The sequence below is a fragment of the Mustela erminea genome, chromosome 5, assembly GCF_009829155.1.
Source record: "Mustela erminea isolate mMusErm1 chromosome 5, mMusErm1.Pri, whole genome shotgun sequence".
Lineage (NCBI taxonomy): Eukaryota > Metazoa > Chordata > Mammalia > Carnivora > Mustelidae > Mustela > Mustela erminea.
In genome coordinates this window covers 131,185,499-131,207,578 of record NC_045618.1, presented here as the reverse complement: position 1 = coordinate 131,207,578, position 22,080 = coordinate 131,185,499, and the positions used below count along the sequence as shown (strand labels likewise).

The 22,080-nt window shown below is 48.5% G+C and overlaps 1 protein-coding gene across 1 annotated transcript in view; it reads left to right on the top strand.

Annotated features, from left to right (window-relative positions):
* IFT43 (intraflagellar transport 43) overlaps positions 1-22,080 on the top strand; it is an 80,799-nt gene that overhangs the window by 49,758 nt on the left and 8,961 nt on the right. The window contains exons 4-5 of the mRNA XM_032344871.1: positions 8,301-8,333; positions 8,976-9,022. Of these exons, the coding sequence (XP_032200762.1) occupies positions 8,301-8,333; positions 8,976-9,022 (80 nt within the window). The remainder of the gene's footprint in view (positions 1-8,300; positions 8,334-8,975; positions 9,023-22,080) is intronic.

The window sequence follows — 22,080 nt, the reverse complement described above, 5'->3', positions numbered from 1 at the left end:
GCCCCTTCCTGCTCCTTTGATGCCCGATGAGTGGCACAGTGTTCGCTGCCACCTCTCTTTCAGTTGTGGACTTAACTTGAAGGAAAAAAGGGAACCCTGTGAAAATTCGTTTCCAGTCCCATGGTTCTCTCCTGATTCCTGACCAATGTCAGTGTGTATATTTATAGCGCTTATACCATCGGTGACAGCATCTCGTCTGCATTTCAGCCACACCAGGTCCCCTGTTGCCTTCCAAACACCCCTGGCCCTTTCTGCCTCCTACCTCTACTCAGGTTGTTTCCTCCAGCAGGAAGAGCCTTGCTGGAGCCTTTCTGCCTCTCCAAGCCTGCTCGTCTTCCAGGCTTCTAGAAAGTCTCCCCCAAGGGTTGCAGCAAGCATGGCTAGTTCCCTCTTTTGCGCTACCATGACATATTGTTTCCGTCTCCGTTGCTTGTCCTGGGAAGCTGGGACCAGCAGTAGATGAGGAGTGGGAACCTTGGTCTCTAGCTCCAGCTCTGTGTCTGGCTAGCCTTGGGACTCTAGTTAGGTTGCTTCCTGGTCTCTCTTTTCTCAGGTAGAAGATGCACAGGGAAGGCAGCAGTAGTAGTCTTTCAGGCACAGCTATATATGTCTTCTGGAAGTACTACTGCTATTTCTAGAATGTTCTTTTCTCCAGTCAGACTGTAAAATCCTGGGTGAAAGATCCCCAAATCTCACCACCTCTTAGCAATGCCAAATAATCAGTTACCCAATAAAGTGTCTGAATAAAATAATGTTCATTTGAGACACCAAAGATCTAGAGTTCTCAACTCTTTCACTTTTTTTGATAGCAGACATATACATACATTTCATGTGTGCCCCTAGTTGTTTTTAGCTATTAAAACTTCCAACCTTTTTTTCATCCTGATATAAATAAATGCACCTTTAGAATTTGGATCAGAACAGAGTTGGTATTTTGAATCTGACCAGCAGGGGGCAAACTTCACCCAGGAATTGCCTTATAAAATCACTATACCTTCAACCCACCCTGGCTTGGTAGTCTACCTGGCCTTTGGTTTTCATCTTTCTGCTGGGCATCTTGTTGATGATACCAGCAGAAGCTAAATACGATCTAATATGACCTAAAACCCCAAAATGCCAACACTTGAGCGCTGAGGAGTTCCTACTCGTCTTTAAAAGGAGGGAGAAGACACGTACTGAACTCTGAACCCATGAATGGAAGAGCTAAGAGCCAAGGCAAAGGGAGAACGTGGGAGCTGCAACTTGCCAAGCGAAACTCCATGGCAGATACCTGACTTTCAGTTGATATGATAGGTGTGAGGACATCTTAGAGCAGATGACCCTAGTCCATGGCCTGCTACTGTCTAGACCTGGTAGCTGAGCTTACAGTGACAACGTCTCCTTTGCTCAGATTCGGATTTTCACATAAAGGCTCTTTTTGTGGGTCACACAATGTATAAAATAGAGCCTTGGTGTTTGATGTGCTAGTGAGCTGTCACACGATCTGGGACACATTACCTCCTTTCTCTCATGCCTCGGTAAAATTTACCTCAAGTGAGGTTCGGAGGCACTTGGGAGATTTTTACTGGACATTTAAAAATGATGCTGGCAGAAAAACCTCAAAAGAAAGTGGTATTTTGATTTCTTTTCCTCCAGAGGAATGATCTATTTTGGCAACGTCAGGTAGCTTTGGCTCCTGTTTGACTGGTAGCTCATTCTTGCTCTTTCCCTTGCCGAGTGCTTCTAACTTTGGCCCCCTGACTGAGGAGTTTCCTCCTTTTGTCACAGAAGCCCTGTGAGCCACATATCGTGGCTCTAGCTTTTTTCTCCCACGTAACAAGTTGCACTTCAACCATGTGTCCAGACCCTTCACATCCAGATCAGAGGCCGTGGCCCGTGGGGGCTGGACAAGCAGAGGGCCTTCCCTTGGGACAGTCGGGCCGCTGTCAGGGACATGCCTGGCCCTTTGGTCTATTTTAAGCCTGTTCTGTCTTGCAGCAAGAAGGTGAGTCTAGGGTCCAATATGTGCTGTGGATATTAAGAGACTTCAAGGACACTTCCCCCCATTTATCCCAGTTATGTCCCCTGCTAAAATAGGTTAACGGTGTCTAATTAACCACCGAACATTGTCATGCTGCATAAAGATAGCATCCGGGCTGTTCTCTGAGCCGTGGTACTTTATCTCCATTTAGATCTCTGCAGTATTCCATTAAACTCGAGAGAAACATTTTAACTGAGATGATGTCTACATTAGAGCTGCCTTTCACCCTTCAGCTCGTAACCCGTGGAAACGGCAGCTGAGGCCTTGTGTCTGATCCGGCGGGGAGGACACAGGAGACAGACTTCTCGGGTGGAAGGGTCTGCACATCACAGCATTTCTTCCCCCACCGAGTGCTAGAATGACCCCGAGAATCCGGGCTTCAGTTGTGTTCCCACGTGGCTGCGATCACAGGATGTACCTGTGCCACCATGCTGGTCCCCGGCTGACCAACTCACGCCCATCGAATGGCAGTGCAGTCTCTGAAAGCCAAGAGAAGGGAGTTGTGTTTGAGCAGAAGAACTTAGAAAAGGAGTGTGTAGAGGAAGAGGTGACTTCGCTACATGCCATCTCTTTTGCCACATGCGAGCGGTCATGTTGTAAATAAAACATATAATAAATGCCACAGAACAATTAAATAAACATTAATGATTTTTCAGGCCTGACAAAGTACAGTACTACTGTAGTGGAAAGGGCGTCCTCGTCATGGAAAATAGTAATTGGATTTGAAGCAGAGGCTATGGAATGAGCATCTCCCATCATGTAGAGCTACCTGTGTGCTTCTGGGATGTAGGGATTGAGAGCAGGCGTTGATGGCAGATGGGCTGGAGTTTGTATTCAGTCCCTATGGCTTTCTTGCTGGGTGACCTTAGGTAACCTACTCTACTTCTCTGAGCCTGTCTCCTCGTTTGTAAAACGGAGCAAATCAGAAAAGATAACGTGATAATGAAGTAAAATAATGTACAATAGTATATATCAATAAAATATATATGGCATTATATATGGGGCGCCTGGGTGGCTCAGTTGGTTAAGCCTCTGCCTTTGGCTCAGGTCATGATCCCAGGGTCTTGGGATTGAGCCCTGCATCAGGCTCCCTGCTCAGTGGGGAGCCTGTCTCTCCCTCTGCTGCTCTGCCTGCTTGTGCCCTCTCATGCTGTCAAATAAATAAATAAAATCTTTAAAAATATATACATATATAGTATAATATAAAAGTAATGTATGTAAAGAAAATAATATAATAACAGTGCTAGGTACCCACCAACCTCAATAAATGTTAACTGCTGATGGCATCAGTCATCAGCCTTCCTGCGACAGGCTTGTGGGGCAGGACCTGGGAATGGGCCTCCCCCTGAGGAACAAAGATGGCAATGGGAAGCCAGGGGAGGAAACGTAGCATGGGTTAGAGAGAAGCAGGGTGAAAACCAGGAGTGACCGGTTGCGGGTTGGGCTGAACAAGGCTTTACATGAAAGTAGGGATAGCTAGACAACGCCCGTGCCAAGTCACCCACCGGGTCTGTGTGTCATTGGCTCGCAAGCAAGAAGCCCGCGTGTCCTTACCCCTGTTACCCTAGCCCCACAAGGTGGGAGGTGAAGGGGAACATTCCTGTCACTGTCCGGAGCTAAAGCTTCATTCTGCAAAATGGCCAAAGCAATCAGCAAGTGATGGAGTAGCTCTTAAAAAGAAACCTGGCATTTAATTAACTTTTCCAAGTGCTGGTTCAGCAACCTCTATGTTTTACATTTTGAATATTGAACAAGCATCTCTAATCGGATCTACACTGCTCCTGGGCCTGCCTGCCTGAAGAGCACCTGCTTTGGCTAGGAACAGAGTGGAATCTTGTCTGGATTTCGGGGAAGCCGACTCAGGATTACGCAGGAATGGAGGCTGCAGTCTTTGAAGCTTTTTCTTCCCTCCCCTCAACCTTTAGGTCAAGTGAGAGTTCATTAACACTTTGGTTAGAAGGAAGGGGGCATCTCAGCAGGATAGGGCAGGAGGGTTTCCATTTTGCTGCCTAGTACCCGTAGTTCAGCTTACTATCTGCGGTGAGGTGTAGGGCATTGACTCTCATGTGTGACTGGGTCCCATTTCTAGAGATTACTGCCTCAGAGGGCCTGGGGTGAGGCGCAGCACAGAGACACTGAAAAGAAACCCAAAAAAACAAAAACAAAAAACCCTCAGTGATTCTCTTGCACACCGCTGGTTAAGAACTATTGGTTTAAAGGATTCTCTGTAGCTTTCAGTTCTCTGTACGTTCTATTGCCTTCCGTAAGTGTGGCAAGTCAGGAATGGGCCGTCTGCCCAGTAAATCCAAACAGATGTCTGGGTGCCCTGGGGACATCTGAAAATCGCGGGTAACTCCTTTTGAAAAGGCTGGGGGCAGTGTGTTTGGAACCCCGGGTGGAAGTCGGGAGATGGGGCTTCCGGCTGCAGCCTCGGTACTCACCAGCTGGGTGATTTGGATGAAGCACACTTGGCCGTGCCCCATGGCCCTTTCTGTCACATAGTGTCTCTGAAATCGGTGTTGCCTCTTTTCCACAGCGGGGCTGAGCACGTGGCAGTTGGCAGACAGGAAGGGGAAGAAACCTGAAGAATGATCCAGCTGCCTAAGGTGGTGTCTCCCATGTTACGGTTGTCAGGTTCCCAGCCCCCCCCCCCCCTGCCCAGGAGCCACTTCTGAAGATGAAGGCACGTGGCCAGGGGGTGTAGTAAGAGACCAGAAGCCCAGGGCAGAGCTGACTGCAGCCCTATAGACAGCCTGCCCTGGGCCTGGACCAGGTCACATGGTTTCCTCAGATGTATGTCTGTCAGGAAAATGAGCCAGAACCCACAGTTTTCTACTTCACATCCCCAGTCTGTGGGAGGCAGGACTTTAGTCCAGATCCTTCTTTAGTTACCCATCCTCTTGAGCTCTGATAGACCGCTGCATTTTGTTTTTATTTTGTTTTTAACCTGTCACCAACAATTTAAAAATATACTCTACATCTGTATTTAAAACTGGGGGAAGGAGTTTGTGTAATACTTACCCTTACTATTTGCAGGACATTCTCTTTCCTATTCTACTTTATGCTTTTAAAAAACAAAAAGAGGGGCACCTGGGTGGCTCAGCCGGGGTTAAGCATCCGACTCGTGATTTTGGCTCAGGTTGTGGTCTCGGGGTCATGGGATTGAGCGCCATGTTGGGCTCCCCACTCAGTGAGGTGCCTGCTTGAGCTTCTCTCTCAACGCCACCCTCTGCCCCTCCCCCTCACTCTCTCTGTCAAGAATAAATAATTAAAGGAAAAGATAAGAAAGGCTGGAGGCGATCCACTAAATTGATTCCATGACTCACCATGGGGCATGACCTATAGTTTGAAAATCACTGTGCTCGATTCTATGTCCTTGGGAGACCTGAAGTACTTTTGGGGACCAGGTAGGTCCAGTATGTCTGTGAAGCAGGATTTTATTTCAGAATAACACCTTCAGTTATGTTACTGAGGTGCCCACACAGACTGTTAGTTCCATGTTCACATTCCTCTAAAGACACACACTCTGCCAGTTCTAAACACGCTTCCCACTCAGCCTTCCATTCGCTTCTTTTGCTTTTAGGTCGCCATAAAGCTACACGAAATACTTCACTTGCCTCTTAACTTCCACTGTAAGAGAGCCAGCAGTGCAGAGTGAAGGATAAGGGGCTTCTACGCGCCCCCCCAGTGTCGGGCAGGGCCGGGAGCTCAGGCTCATCACAGCCACACTCCACTTACCTAGAGTTTTCCATGTGGGAATGCAGGTCCAGTTTGCAGGCTTTGTGTTTGAAGAATCCAGAATTCTGGGTTTTTGTAGAGCATCTCCCAATTTGGGCAACAGATTCGTGTTAAAACCAAAACAAAAATAAACAACAGTGTGGTCGCAACAAAGGGCAGGCTTGCTAGATAAGGCCAGAAAACGCTCAGCTTTGTCAAAGGCAGGGTGTTCCGTGGCCAGTTCTCCAGGGCCTTGCCCGAGTTCCCACTGGACTGTCTGTCCATCTCCCAAGCAGAAGGCTTGCCCAGAATCTGCTATTTCTGGCAGAGAGAGTGCGAGAAAATGGGGGAGAACGGGAGAGCAGGCCGCCTGAGAGCATCCCCGCCCTCTGACCTTGAGGGCCCCGTTTTGATCTTGCTCCTTGTCATGGGGTGAGATGAAATTTGGGAGGGTCTTTGGGCTCCTCCTGGAGCAAGAGAGAGGAGATCGTGAGCTCTGCAGCAATTATGCTGAATGTGAAACTCATCCCCGCTCTGGATGTTGAGTGGATAAATGGCCGTTAATCAGCCTTCCCCTGAAGATTCGCATTACCTTTAGACGGAATCGCCACTACTTTGGCCATGGCCCATTGCTTAGGAAGGAACGATGCACTAACAACTACTAAGGGCAATCAGAGATGCTATGTCTCTTATGTACGAAGTGCAGGTGCCTTAATCACCTTGTTCTTCTCGGACCCTATATTCATCTGAGCCCTCCTGCCATTGGTGACATGTTACCAAGGCATTTGGATGGTGAGTTGGTAGAGTTCAACTTCACCGGGACAATTAGAGGCAGTGGTCCTGGGGAGCAGACGTGAGCTGAAAGCAGAGCCTCTGTCCTTCCACACTGATAGAGGTGGCTTTGGCGGCTGTTAGGATTTTCTTGACTTAGAGCAGTATTGGAAAGGAGGATCATCCAGCAGTACCCCGGTGGCGATGCCTTGGGCACCTGTTGCAGTTTACCTGTGATGCCCCCTTCTGCCTTCTCTGTCCCATTTGTCCTCCTCCCCTGACTTGCTTCGTCTCTTTACTGTCCTATGAGGAGTCAGAACTGCAGCCTGGGAGACCCCTCAGAGCTGTTTCATCCCGTTCGTCAGCTTTAGCTACCCATGCTCTTCTCCCTCCCAACGGAGGCCAAAATTCTCCCCTGTCCCCTTCCTTAACAGTGCAGTTGGTGTGGTCTAAATTTCACGGACACCAGTCCTTTTAAACTTGGCTTTAATTTCAGATTATACTCAGAGAGGGGGAGGCGTTGTTTGCATTTTGCAGGAATTGCTGGTTGGTTCCAGTGTCACTTGCAGGAGAGGCTAGTGGGTCCCGCACTGTCAAATGCCTTCCATGCAGCCCGACTCCTGACACTGCCAGCACCCTCTGCCCATGCTCATCGTGGTGACTGACTTCGGATTTGAAAGAAGTGATTAAAAAACCAACCAGCCAACCGACCAACAAAATCTACTGGGGAAATTTTCAGACATACAGAAAAGTAATCAACATGTACCCAACACCTAACTTTAATCATTGTCAACATTTGGCCAGTCTCATTTAGAAGACTTTAGATCTGTGTTTCTCAGAGGGTCAGTAGCGACCACCTTACATTAGGATTACCTAGGGATTTGTTTAAAATGCATTTCCCCGGGGGGAACCTGGGTGGCCCGGTTGTTAAATATCTGCCTTCGGCTGAGGACATGATCCTGGGGTGCTGGGATCGAGCCCCACATCGGGCTCCCTCTGCTCAGTGGGAATCCTGCTGCTCCCTCTCCCACTGCCCCTGCTTGTGTTCCCTCTCTCACTGTTTTTCTCTCTGTCAAATAAATAAATAAAATCTTAAAAAAAAAAAAAATGTATTCCCGGACTCCTTTTTCCCTAGACCAGTTGATCCAGAAAGCTCTCTCCTCCAGGTCCAGTGATCTGCATGTCTGCCAAGCTTCTCAGGTAGTTCTTAGGCACATTGAAGTTTGAGAACCACAGCCTTAGATAAATGTCTGTATATCTTTAGGCTTCCTGTTCTCATGGAACATCTGAAGGGCACTACCTGCCCAGCATCCCTCACGGGGTCTTCTGGTGCTTCAAGTGGAGGCTCTGGAAAGACCCAGAGCTTACGACTTGAACTGCCTGGTCAGTTCTTCTCTTTTTACTACTGCGAAACTGCCCATGCTGACAACTAAAGCTCCAAGGGAAGACCCAAGGCCTCAGTCCTAAGAAAGTGCTCTATAAACTGGCCCATTGATTGTTGAAAGGAGGACACCATATCATCAATATCCATTTGAGTTCTGAACTTCCCAATCTACACTTAAACTCGATGGTTTAAGTTGGAGTTCCAGTGAAATAAGGCTATAAGTAGGCATTATGATGTCTGTAATTCTCCCATGCTGGTTATGGGCCTTGGTCTAGAAAGAGAAGTCCAGGTCAGTAAAGCGCTCAGAGTAGGCTAATTTGCCCTTGCTTTTGAAACCCCCTTTCCAGCGTACCCCGCCAATGCATGAGACTAGTAGGTTCTCATGAACCTCGTTTTTCTTTTTTTCAGGTCAGGAAGGAGGGTTTCTGAAGAAATAGAAGAGTATGTTTCCAGCATTCTTTTGCATCCTTTGGTAACCTTTGCTAGCAGTGCAGTCTTGGTGGTCATTATCTACGCAGCCTTTGTTGGACTCAGCATTAGAAAATAGAATGAATCTGGTTTTCGTCTGGGCCTTTAGTGATGCATACTGGGTCCAGGGTTCAGTTAATGCTGTTTCCTTAGCTGAAGGTCTAGACCCTGGCATTAATGTCCATGTCCTTCTCCGGGGTTTTTAGAACCGTATGTCCAGGTATCAGAGTGCTGACCCATGTATTCTGTGTTGATTCAGATGGGGAGAAACAATGCCAGGCTTCTGAACCTAGCCTTCTCCTAAGACTTGTAACAGAAAGGAAAGGAGAAGGTCTAGGTGAAGACAGAATGTAAAGGCAAGACCACTGAATTTCATGCCTCCCCCCCCCCAGGTGTGAGAGAAGCATTCATATCATATTCTATGGAATGGTGCACCGCCCGGCTTGTACAACCGTATTGGCAGACCCAGTTGCCTAATTAGGTTTGACCAAGTTGATAGAGGAAAGTGGGTCCAAAGACCTCATCTAGGAAAAACGACAGACACAGTAATAATTGGGGTGGTTTCTTTCTGCATGTGAAATTCATTTTCTTTCCTTTCCTTCTTTTTGGGGGCAGTCACCGCCTCAGACAGCAGAGCTTGGTTGGATCAGATGACGGAGGAGGTAAGTTGTGTTGGGAGGAAATCAAAAAGGCTTTCGGAGAGTCTCCACAGCCCCCAGAGCCTTTCCTGGGCCGCAGCTAAGGCCCTGTTGGCTGCACCCTTCCTGGGAGGCAGTGGCCCCATCCCTTCTCGTCTCTGTGCCTTGCTGAGCACTGCTTCTGCCTGGAGGACCTCACCGCCATGGCTTTCCACCAGCCCTGCATGTCCTCTGAAATGAAAACGTCTTCCTTTCCCACCCCCCTCCCTCTCTTACTCCGATGTTTCTTCCCTGTGCTCCCAAGGCTTCCTGGGCCAACCTCCAAGATGACAACAGCAGCACTAGCTAATACCTATTAGGTGTTTATTATCTACTAGGCACTTGATGTACTGTCCTACCAGCTTCTAAATGTTAAAGCACTTAATCATCACAACAGCCCGTGAGATAGTACTGCTGTCCCCGTTCTACAGTTGAGGAAACTGAAGCACAGAGAGGTGAAGTCAGGTTTTTCCAGTTCACCATGAACTCTGTGCTCCAATGTGGGTAGTTTCTATCGCTGTGTAAATACTCTTTTCTTCTACAAAGTTTAATCTGCTGCTAAAACCGCTCAGCGGATTTGTTCTTACAGAAACTCTCTTTTTCAGCTCTAGAAGCTCCGTTTAGTTCCGTGTCTTCCATTGAGTTCCTTGTTTTGATCACGTTTTGCTTCATTCTTAATGGCAGCCTTTATAGTCACTGTTATAAAGTCCTGTTCTGCTAATTCTACCATCTCTCTCTTTCCTGTGTCTCTACCAACTGACTTTTTCTTCTGGTTACAAGTTCTGTTTTTTTCCTGCTGCTTCACATGATTAGTAGTTTTTGACTGGATGCTGGTCATTTTGAGTATTAGTTCCTATGTTGAGTGTCTGGATCTTGTCTTTCTTTAAAGACCCATATATCTGTTTTAATAGGCAGTTAATGTATTTGTTGGTCAACTTGATCATTTTGAGAATTGTTTTTAAGCTTTATTAGGGCAGATCAAGAGTTAACCCTAAACACTAAGATACTCAGGTGTCCCTGCCTGGTGGTTCAGCCAGGACTCTCCACTCTGCTTGAGGGGAGCTGAGCCTCTTCCAGTCCTTTATAAGCTATGGGGATGGTTCACCTCACACCTTCTTGGTAGTAATTCTTTGCCCAGCCGTGTGGAGTTTGGCCCTATACACACACAGCTTCAAATGCAGTCCATCTAGGGGCGCCTGGGCGACTCAGTCAGTTAAGCTCCCAACAATTGATTTCCGTTCAAGTCATCATCTCAGGGTCATGAGATCAAGCCCCGCGTTGGGCTCTGCACTGGGCATGGAGCCTGCTTGAAATTATCTCTCTCCCTCTGCACCTCACCTGCATACACATTTAAAAAAAAAAGGATGTAATCGATCTGGATTTTTGTACCCTTCCACCACATGGTGCCTCTGCTTCTCAAATTCCAGCCACCTTAGCCTGCCTACATCCTGACCTCTGCTTCCTCAACCCAGTGAGATCGCCATGCTTCCCTAGGGTTTCCCCCTCCTTGGGCCAGAGTCCAGGAAGTATACATTAAGCAGAAAGCCAGGGCTGACGATAAGTCTCACTGCATATCCCTTCACTCAGGGATCCCCGTCCTGTGCTACCTGTTGTCCACTGCCTGCACACAGCTGTTCCTTCCGTTATTTCCAGTTTCCTAATTGTTCCCGGCAGGAGTCCAGTGCCGGTTACTGCCTCGTGGCTGGAGGTGGCACCCCCAAAGCTTTCAGTAACTAACCTTGCCATGGGACCACAAAGCGAAGGGCAGCATTCAATCTAGAAGCTTAGATTATGACCTGAATGTTAGCTGCCCCACAGGCCCTGGGGCGTGTGCAACATCCGAACTACGCTGGCATGCTGATGAACCACAGATGCCCAGCCACCAGCAATCAGAATCTGGGGCCCAGAGGTCTGTACTAATCTCAGTACGCTCCCTGGATGAACATTCTGCCCACCCCAGCTTGTCAAGCCTTTAGTGGCTCTAAAGTCAGGATTGAGGACAGGAAAGGACAGGAATCGTGAAAAGGTACTTCTGCCTTGTGTCAAAGGGGTTTTCGGGTTGAAAGGTAGTCACCGGAAGTCAGGAATTGAGCATCCACTCAGAGATTTACTAAGAGCTCACGAGCCTGACTTCATCACTCTTCAGCATTTATTCCTGTGTTGCCTGGACTCTCTTACTGATAAGCTCATTCCTTTTTACCGGCTCTTCCTCCTTAGCTCAACTCACTAAACTCCTTGTAGCCGCCAAACCCGCCCACCCACTAAGAATTCCCAGCAACCCTGTGAAATCAGGTGTCCCGCACCCCTGTTGCCCAGGTCTCCGGGAGGCCCCGGGCCGGTGCTGACCTGCGGTGGCTCAGTGATTACTGGTGCTGCCTACACTTTCGATCCGCCCATCCTCACAGACTGTTGCTTCAGCCACTGGTCGCGGGGGACGATGGGCTAACCATCCAGAAGGATGTGCCAAAGGGCTCAAGGAGGCAGGGGCCCTGCTGGACATCGACAGAGCTGCTGGTGTGGGGCAATGATGCCGCTGCCCACTCTGAGATACTCATTACATTCAGGGTCTCCAGAAGGTTCTCTCAGCTGGTATCTTCTTCAGGCCTTTCCCTACCCTACCTTAAACCTCTTTCTTACTCCCTTCAGCAGAGTGAAATCCTCCTTTTTCCACTATTTTCAACATGTGAAAATGCTACATTTCAAGGAGTAACTGTTTCGTTTAATTTTTTTAAAGATTTTTTAAAAAGATTTTATCTATTTATTTGACAGACAGAGATCACAAGTAGGCAGAGGAAATAGGCAGAGAGAGAGGAGGAAGCAGGCTCCCCACTGAGCAGAGAGCCCGATGTGGGGCTCAATCCCAGGACCCTAGGATCATGACCCGAGCTGAAGGCAGAAGCTTTAACCCACTGAGCCACCCAGGCATCTCTCAAGGAGTAACTGTTAAATGTTCCACCAAAACCTTCCAAGTGCCAGAGTATACACACATTCTAGATGTGTCTCAGCATAAGCTAGTGCCGGCTGCTGTGGTGGCAACTCTGCTGGCCATCTTGTGTGAGCCCCTCACTGGTCGTGTTACAGCATCGAAGCTTTGAGATCATTACACAAAAGATCAGGACTCTGGGGAACTCTGGTCTTCTTACCCACAAGAGACCATTTCCTACCACATGTTGTTACCACTCATCATCAGACTCGCTTAGTTCTCAAAACTATGGAAAAGTTTTTAAAAATCAACTTTATTGAGGCCTAACTTATATACAATAAACCGAATCCATTTAAAGCATAGCATTTGAGTTTTGACAGATGTATATGCCCGGGAAACCGCCGCCACAGTCAACATATAGAACATTTCCATCACCCTGTGACCCAGATTTCTCATGCCCCTCTCCAGTCCGTCCTTCCCCTGTCCCTGTCTCCCGGCAACTGCTGTTTGTTGTCACTATGCAGTGGTTTGCATTTTCTGGAACTTTCATGTAAGTTGAAACGTATGTACGTATGCATTTGTGTCTGGCCTTTTTTCACTCATTGTAATGACTGTGAGTTTATCTAGGTTTTTGTCTATGCCATTAGCCTGTTCCATCTATTTATGAGTAATATTCTGGTGTATGGACATCCCACATTTTGGTGATGTATTCACCTGGTGTTCATTCATTTATTTGGATCGTTCATTATCCCCATTTTAACAAGAAAAATAACCTTGCCGAAGGTCACACAGTAAGTGACAACACTTGGAAGGCATCTCTGCTCACCACCTCACCACCGATGCCACCCAGTGCAGCACTGGGATTTGAACACAGATCTTGCCCCCGGAGCTCTTGCTCTTGGCCTTGGGGCTATAGCAAATGGTATTACCCTCAGCGGTGCTGGCATCTCCTTCCACAGGTGTCTCATGTTAATGTCACCTCTCACGTTTGTAGCACAGAGTACCTAGCATGATTGATGGGATGCTTAATACAATTCCATTAAGGAAGGAGAGAAGAAAGATATCTATTTTCAGAGAACACCACCTAGTATTTTTTTCCCCTTCATAAACTTGAAGTGTGAAATTAGTGATTTGGCCTTTATTTTGGCTTTGGAGGTTTGACGCATAAAACCCTTCATCAGAGTGCACTTGATTTTACCTTCTAGGAGGGATGCCTCTTCCCCGGCATAAATCTGTTTTCCGTGCAGTTATGCCTGAGTCCTTTAATGGAAAAATCAGTTCATATGTTACACTTCACACCCGACTTCGTCCATTTCACTATACGTGAATGTTTAGAATCCATTATGCGGTAGGAATCATATGTTACATATAACTAGTTTCTAGAATTATCTTTGCTCAGAGAATTACTTGGTTGGCTAGTGAAGGCTTCTCCTTTGAACTTGGAATAACCAGTGGGTGTGGAAGCTCCGTGAATGATTGCCCAGAATCATCCATGGAGTCTCATTCAGCAATGGTATTAAGCAGATCTTTGGGCGCCTTTGAGGGAACCTACTGGTGCGTAATAAAGTCACACCCAGGTTCTTCGAGGTTGTCAGTGCGAAGAGCGCTGTCCACTGGGAACGGGCTGCTAGTTTCCCTATACTTGGTAGGGCTGGCTGGGCAAGCAATCCCAAAAGAGAATGTATCTGGGGGAATAGAAATGAGAAGCCAAGGACTAGGGCCTCCTTCAGACAGGTGGTCTCTTCTACCCCCTGCCTTCTAGTTAATTTTACTGCGGAAAGCTAGCAGGTGTTGGACAGCGCCCTCTGTGGCCACAACTGCTCCAGATGCTGGAGATGGTGGCAAGTAAAACAGCCCTGGCCCTCCCAGAGACTCTGATGTAGTGAGAAATAACCCCCTCTTCTCCCTCCCCGTCTTCTGTAGGGAACTTTCAGTAACCCTGTCTCTCAGATCTGTTTCTCAGCATCCAGCCTCCTAGTCTTCACTTGTGGTACAAACTCTGCTTTGGTGGGGAGGATGCCCAGGGAGAGAAGAGAAGCACTTCCTCCCCGCCATACATGCCTCAGGCTTCCAAGGAGAGAGCACAGAAAAGTAGAAGAAGGAAAAGGCTTTTAGGATAAGGTGTGTGACATGTAGAGGTGGTTTCAGAGTCTGTTGGTTAACTAGAAGGTACTTCGTGGGACCCTTTGCAAGGCCATGGCGGTCCACAAGCTCGTACACCTCGAGGGGCCAGGCAGATACCACACACACAGGAAACAGCAGAAGTGTGAGGCAGTAAAGAACAGCTGGGCCTGTGGTAAACCTAGAGAGGAGATGGCGCCGCCTGAAATTTTTCACGTTCGTATTTCAAAAAATGACTGCATTTTAAAAAAATCTGCTCATAAGCAGCATAAAATGCACCTGCCAGTTGGATGAGGCCAGTGGGAAGCGACCCGCAAGTGCTCCATGAGGCTTTGTAGGGCTGTGCTCTGCAGGAACGCAACATTGCTGGGGAGACAGAACACAGAGATGGAAAGCATGGAGTTAAGGGGCGAAGACACAGTATACTGAATGGCAGAGGCGGCCGGAGGCGGTTGCTGTGTTTGTGATTCACGTTAGTTAGGGCCACAATTCAGGCAACAAAGCGATCTCTGTGGGCTGAGGGTGCTTCAGGAGGGAGGAAGAACGAGCAGTGGGTTCTAAAGGCCAGGCAGCCTTTGACCAGGTGAAGAAGAAAGCGAAGGGCCTTGCAGGTGAGACCTGGCAGGCGGAGAGACTCCAGGCGGAGAATGAACAGGGAATTTCGGTAACCACAAGAGAAGCTGGTTCTGCAGAGGAAAGCCCTGGTTCTGGTCCATTCTCAGCTACAGGAAGTAAACGTCCCACATAAACTGCCTTTCCTGAAGTCTAGAGATGGCCAGTCATCTGATTTGCTGATTCTCAGGGGAATTGCCCACAGCTCGAGTTGACACGAGCTTCAGGAAGTTGGGAGTCATAACTAGAACAGCTGAGAAGAATGGACAGCCAGATCCCCCAGAAGACTGCAGGGTTCCAAAACTGTTGGACAACCACACTCATCTTTCCTTCTTAGATGACTATCCTTTGGTGGCACAGTTACCCATCCCTGTTCCTGGAATCAAGTTTCTGATGGGCACTAAGGCCTTCAGACTTCTTTTGTCATGGAAGGTTGTACGGTGTTAGAAGAAAGAGCATCAGATCTGGGATGGGGTTGAATGCAGCCTCTACAAGTGACTTTGGGCAAGTCATTTCCCTTCATTGGTTCATTTCACGACCATTTATTGAACACCTACTATGTGATGCTTAGAGCTGGGTGTTGGGGATATGATGTGGAAGAAACCATTCTTTGCCCTCATACTGCTTCCGGCCTAGTGGGGACTAAACAAATGGTCACACAACTAAAGAAGGAAGGACAAGGAGTGATTGAGCCCACTTAAGGTGGGGCATGGGCGCTCTGAGAGAGAATGGCGTGGAGACCCGACTTGGATCGGGTGATGAGGGAAGGCTGCTCTGCAGCAGTGGTTTTTATACCTCAGCCTGAAGGGGGAGTGAAGCTGCCCTGAGAGGGGTATAGGAGTTGGGGGGTCGGGGAGGGGGCCCAGAAGAGGAGACAGCACATGCAAAATCTTGTCAGCTCTCCAACTCCAGGAGTGTTTCCAGTCCTGTGTGGCCTCTTCCAGCTCTAAAGTCCAGCTCTCAGAAAGTGAACTCTGGGTAGAACGCAAAGCTTTGAGATGAGGTTTGAGAAGCACACAAATGGGAGAGGAGCACTTCCCTGTCTTTAAGAAAGATGAATAGTATTCAGGTTGAAGCAACTTCTGGAAACACAGTTAGATACGGACTTGCCTTTCAAATAGTTCATCTGAGAGTGAAAGTCAAGTTAGGAAAGAACCTGTGAGTCCCAAAGATGTCTTTCAAAAGTAGAAAGTCTCTGAAAACAGGAGCTTTAAAAAAAAAAAAAAAAAAAAAAAAAGGATTGGCTCTTTCTTGCATTTAACCGTTGCATTTTGGCGTGCCACAGGACCATGGGTGCAATGCTCACCATCTCTTCCCAGCCGCTCTCTGCCCCTCTTGGGCATCCCATTCCCACCAGAGAGGGCTGTGCTCTTTGAAACTCAGGCCCAGTTTTGACAGAATCGAATACCTCAAAGCCTTAGGAATAATAAATCCTTATGGCCAGCCATAAAGTGTTTAATTCCTAAAGGACCAAGCTGGGTTGAGCCACTTCTAGCCAGGGGCAATTGGGGACTTAATTCTGTAAGTGTAGCAATCTGGATGATCTGAGAGCTCTGAGTTTAAGGGTAATTGCTCAATTTTCTATCCATGTCAACAGGGAAAATAGGTAAAAGTGGCTGAAAACAGCCAAGCAATGAGGCCGGATGAGATGCGAGATGCTGGACTGTCAGTGGAATTAGAAGAATGCCATCTGTAGAGGGCTGTCGCTCCCTTGCCTCTGTCTTCCCCTCTCCCTGGGCATCACCAGCTCTGGGCTTTCTGACTCTCTTTTGGGCTCTTTTTCACTCCGTGCTTAATCTTCCCACCATGCCCTCCCTCCCTTATCCTGCGAACTGTGAAGTCACTCTGAGCCTACACAGCTTTAATGGGGAGAAAGAGAAAGTGGAGAGAATTCTTTAAGTACAGATAAATTGGAACCCTGACGTCTCAGTTCCTTTCTCTCGCTTCATAAGAATGTTCCATTAAGTCGGCGTTCAGCGTATGGGACTTGACTTCTTAGATTGTCCCCAAACCTAGTTTTCCTTTGCTTCCCTAATCTTTTTAAACTATTCTAACCAGCACTAATTTTTTGATGAAATAATGTTCCTTAAAATCAGTTTGTTTTGGGGCACTGGGTGGCTCAGCGACTTAAGCGTCTGATCACAGCTCAGGTCTTGATCTCAGGGTCATGAGTTCAGGCCCCGCATTGGGCTCCACACTAGGGATGGAGCCTACTTTAAAAAAAAAAAATTTTTTTTTTTTTTCTAGGTTCAGAGTCACTAGGAGTGGATTCTAAGGTCTTTCTAAACCTATGCCTTCCCACCCTCCCCCAACACATACACGAGCGGGAGCTATTACATATCCAGCCCAGAAGAGGCGTGGGACGGGGTGGGACTTGCTGGTGCAGGGGTTAGCTGTCCCATCGGTTCTATCTGTGCTTTGTTCTGCTTACACGATACTGGGTGACAGATTGGAGAAAGAAGTCGTTCTTGTAGGAAACGGTATTGACAGTTAATGTTTGTGTTCATTGTGAGCCAGGCCCCTGCACCGCGTCACCTGCAGTAACCCTCCTAGCAGTTCTTGGAGGAGACACTGTGATTATCACCCCTGTGCACAAGAGGAAATCGAAGCCTTGTGAAGGGAAGTCACTCACAGAAGTCACATGGCTAAGAGGCAGGGATGTCCTGGTGAATGTCCAACAACCGGCTCTCCAGGGGAAGCGAGTCTCATTGGTCATGTTTGCCAGTGGTCTCTGGCTCCACCAGGACATCACTGATCCCGGAAGAGATCTTCCCGGCTCATCACAGAGCCGGGAAGAGATGGCCGGGAGCTCAGCAGCGTATCAGATTTCTGCCACACAGGCACAATAGAGGTAAAGAATTGCAGGAGCATGGGTAACGTAAAGTATAAAATTCAGGAAGTGCTCAGTTTCAACAGTTGATTGCCTGTGTTTTGAATACAATGTCTCTAGCTCGAAGAGTACATAACTTAGTCATTGATGATGCTTATGTTTAACGATCCGCATGCCACATTCCTAAACATCGAGCTGGTCGCTCTTATAAGGCAGCACAGCTGGAATTTAGATGTCCCTGTGACTCCCGAGCACTCTGCTGTCACAGCCCTCCTTCTCGTAAAAGTATCGGCGGGGATTTTCAACCCTGCTTATTGAGGAAGCTGGACTCCCCTCATTTTTCTAGCCACCCCACCCCGTGGCATTTTCCCTCCCACCCCAGTTCTCAGACCAGCCCTGTCCTGGGCTCTGCCGGCCCTCTCGCTGTCACGTCTCACCTGCCGGCATCCCCCAGCTGACAGGCAAAAGCCAATGTGACCAGGCCCGTGATGGGAGGCAGAATCCTCAGGTTTGACCGTTCCCCTCTCTCTCGTTATGCTTTGCTTTCTAGCAAAGCCGTGAAGGTGTCTGGTGCCTCTGCTGAGTCTTCCGGAGAGGAGAGCCTACCTCAGGGCACGAGGAGGGAGTGTCACTGGACTGACGCAGGGAGCACTGTGAGGCTGGACAGTTTGGGAAGTTGGTGAGAACCAAGGACCCACAGGCATCCAGCTGGGCCTGAAGGGCGGTGCTGGTAGCTCTCCCACGGCCTGCCCCTCTGAGGCGCAGCCCAGGAGGATTGACACCACAGGCATGCCTAGGACATGGAAGAGCCCCCGCGGGGGGTGGGGGATGGTGGGGAAGGGGGTTGAACTGGGTCTCCGTGTGAGCTGGAGTCGTCATGGAGCCACAGGTGGAATCTGTGCATGTTAATTACACTGGAGTGAAAGCATTTTTATTACAGTGACTAAACAAGAGATGTGGCATGCTCAAGCCGTAGGCCATAACTATGGCTGGAATATTTGGGAAGACACTGCAGTGAGCAGATGTGACAGAAGGGGTGGTTTTTAAATTTTTTTTTTTAATACATCATGAGATATATTCTAATGGGCATAAGAGAAAAAGGAGCATTAATAGATATAGACTCTCAAGGTCACAGGGCTGACTTCTCTATTCTCCAGTATGGGTGTGGCCAGTGCTGGTCCCCAGAGTTAGGGAGACACCAAGGAAGGACTTGCCAGAAGTTTCTTTAATGCAGCCACAGCTGTTATTTACTTAGTTTTTTGCAGGAGGTGATTCAAGGTCCCATGATCCTACTGTAGGCAAAGTATATGCCATGAAAGAATAGATATGTAGAGTCGATAGGAAGGAGAGATACTTAGAATTATTTAACTCACCAAATATGGGAGAGACTGGCTTGGCTGCATTCTTCTGGCCTTCCCAAAAGGCAGAATGTCAGGAGGGCTTTTGAGAGCTGAGTTGGGCTTTGAGCAGTTTTTAGTTCTGCTTTGTCAGCTCAGTCCTGTTCTACTTTACTCCCCCGCCCTGCCCCAGTCCAGCTGCAAGGCGTAGCCCAACATCTTGACCAGATCTGTTGCTCTCTTGGCAGAGCCGGGACTCATTGCTTTACCCTACTAGTGGTGCCTTGAAATCTCTGGTCATGCCAGACTTGCCAAACGTATCATCACGAACCTTTCTGGGTTCCATTTGCTTTGTTCATGTGCACAGCTTACTTGTGTGTCCCCATCTGAAGAGGCAGAATGGGGAATGCAAACGAAAGCCAGGTGCCGTGGGTGCACACCTGTTTTAAATGAGGCAGGTTGTAGTCCCACCCCTTCAGGAACACACAGACACTCAGACACAGACACACGCACACACACACACAGACTGCTCCGTCAGCATTCTGTCATGCTATCGTCAGCTTGGAGGGATGTGATTAACAATAAATCATCCAACATTAAGCACTGACAAAAGTAAAAGAGACCTAAATCTCCCTGAAATCGTTCTAGAGATCAGGGTATTTATTCTGTAACTCCCTGGGTTCCATCCTGGGTGAATACAGAAGACAGGCTCATGATAGGGCAGAGCTAATCCCATTTAGTTTCACAAGACCAGTGGAGGAGTGTTCCAGCATTCGGGGAGAGGCCCGGGTACATCCCACAGGTGCGAAGGGAGTGGACGAGGGAGGAATCGGGGGCCCTGCACGCAGCAGACAGGCCCGCTTTGGTGAGAACCACTTCCCCCAGGGAGCTGGTAGATGACTTGGGGTTTTATCTGCCTAGAAAGAAATAGGGTCTCCGTTTTCTAGGATGCCTCTTTGAAAAGAGGGAGACTACGCATCGGCACTCTGTTCTCTGCGTGTAAGAAGTCAGTGTCGTGGAGTTGTTCCAAATAGTGTCTATAAGCAAACACCCAGCCCGTTGTGCCCTGGGATAGCGGGAGACTCTTCTCCCAAGTGGGTGGCCCAGGTTTGAAGTCTGACAGCCAGGTGTGTCGCTGAGGTGAGATAGGAAGGGATAGCCTGTGCTTGGAGGTTGGACTCGGTGCCCCTCTTAGCCATCACTTGGAGAAGTCTTTTCCTTCTGACACATCACACAGGGAAATTCGTTTCTAAAGAAGGGTTAGGTCTAGTGGAAATCGAGGGGCGAGGTAACGGGGACTGTCTTACCCTAGCAAGAGAAGAACGTGATGTGGCCACATGGTAGATCTTCCTCTTCAGTGTTAGGGTCTCCCAGTTTTCCAAAAGTTCACAGATGTGGAGTCCGTGTGTGCATGTGTGTGTATGTGCATGTGTTCTCGTCTATATATACACACAGGAGGACACAGACTGGGAATGTGATTCCTGAGTCCATAAGTGTGGTTGACGGACTAGGTTTACCTAAAAGACCCTTTAAGAGAAAGCTCTTGAAAGATGATTACAGAATTGAGACACCATCATTTAAAAGTGCCCGAGGCAAACGCCTTTGAAAATTGCAGCAGCGGAGGGACAGAGAAAGAACCACACAGCCCTTGATTGTTGCGCTGTTCCCTCAGGACCCGTTCTCCCCCTCCCCCTCTGTTTCTCATCTGATAAGAGCGAGAGCAGCACTAAGACTCCTCATCTATCTTATGAAAATCCGATTCGGAATGGCTATGATCAAAACCAGCTGGCTGTCACCAGCAGTGGCCTCGCGCGGAGGGAACTGCTCAGAAGCGTTCCGTATGTGGGAGTGTCACGGGTGGCACCGATCAAAGTAGCATTTTTTTAATAAATATATATAAGGAAAAATACAAAACCTAAGGATTTAGAATAAAAGCGGTGTAGTTTGTCTTGTTTTTTTCAGTGTAACACGAAGAGGATGAAATAGAATCAGATATGCCTGGTTTCTTACATCCGCGCTTCCACGGGCTGCTCGGAGAAGGCGCTCCGTGTCACGTTAATGCTGTCTTGCTCATCTTGGGCCTTATTGAAGAGTGGAAAGTTCCTCAGTCTCCATTCCTTTCAGCCACTTTTTGCTCATCACTTTCAAAGTCCTTTACCCCTCCTTGTCCTTAACACATCTGTGCAGATCAAAGCTGGAACCGCCAGCAATCTCTGAGAGCTGTTTGAGTGGTGGAGAGCATTCCTCTTCCTTGTTCATTTCCTTCAACCGCCAGCGACCCGTGCTGTGACGTTCCCTAGAGGCCACCTCACAGGTGGCAGTGGGGTCCTCCCAGTGTTGGGCTCCTGGGCTGAATGGGATCTTTCTCTATAGAGAACCCTTGTTGGGCCATGTGAGCCTTGTTGGGTCTCTCGCGAGCGCCACCTTTGAATAGCTCCAAAGGCTCAATCCTGGTTGAGGACCTTTTGCGTTGCTGATAATGATTGTTCCAAGCACTCAGTGCCCTTGGGTGAGGAGATGTGGAAAATCTCATTCTGGGGTGTTGCATTCCTGGCTCCTTCAGATACATCCTAACTAATCCCTCTGGGGGTCATATGAGGAGGTCAGGCTGTCACACACCATAATCTACCATGTGCTGGATTGCCACTCTTAGCAAAGCCCGTGGTCCAGCCAGCACCACAGCATATGGAGGCCCAGCTGATCCCAGAAACTAAGTCAGTCCAAACCTTCCTCGTCAAACCATCGTCAGCCGTGAGAGTCACCACAGCTTGGAGGGCCATGAGGAACAATCAGCTATTCTGATCTTAAGGTCTGTGATCTCCTTGCCTGGCAACATTTAGAGAGATGCAGTTGGGCAGGAACACAGAGGCATTTCAACCTGCGGGACACAAATGAACATCCCTCTACCCCAGCCCCCCCCCAAGCTGGCACCCCAGGATGGGGCACCTTTTCTTTCGGTCTGTCACACACTTCCTCGGGGACCTGCTCGTGCACTGCTCCAGAGTAGACACTGGCTCCGCCGTGCCTGTTCCTCAGCGTTTGCGGTGTGGGTCTCTAGCCAGGATCCCAGTTTCCAGACCCCTTTCCCCGGCCTGCCGTGTCCGCTGCCTCTCTCCTCCCCTGCCAGTAGCGATTCCGGGCGGGGCCTGGTTTCGATCAGGTGGTCCCAGGGAAACGTCTTCACACAGCGGACCTGCCAGGGACCTGCAGACGTGTTTTT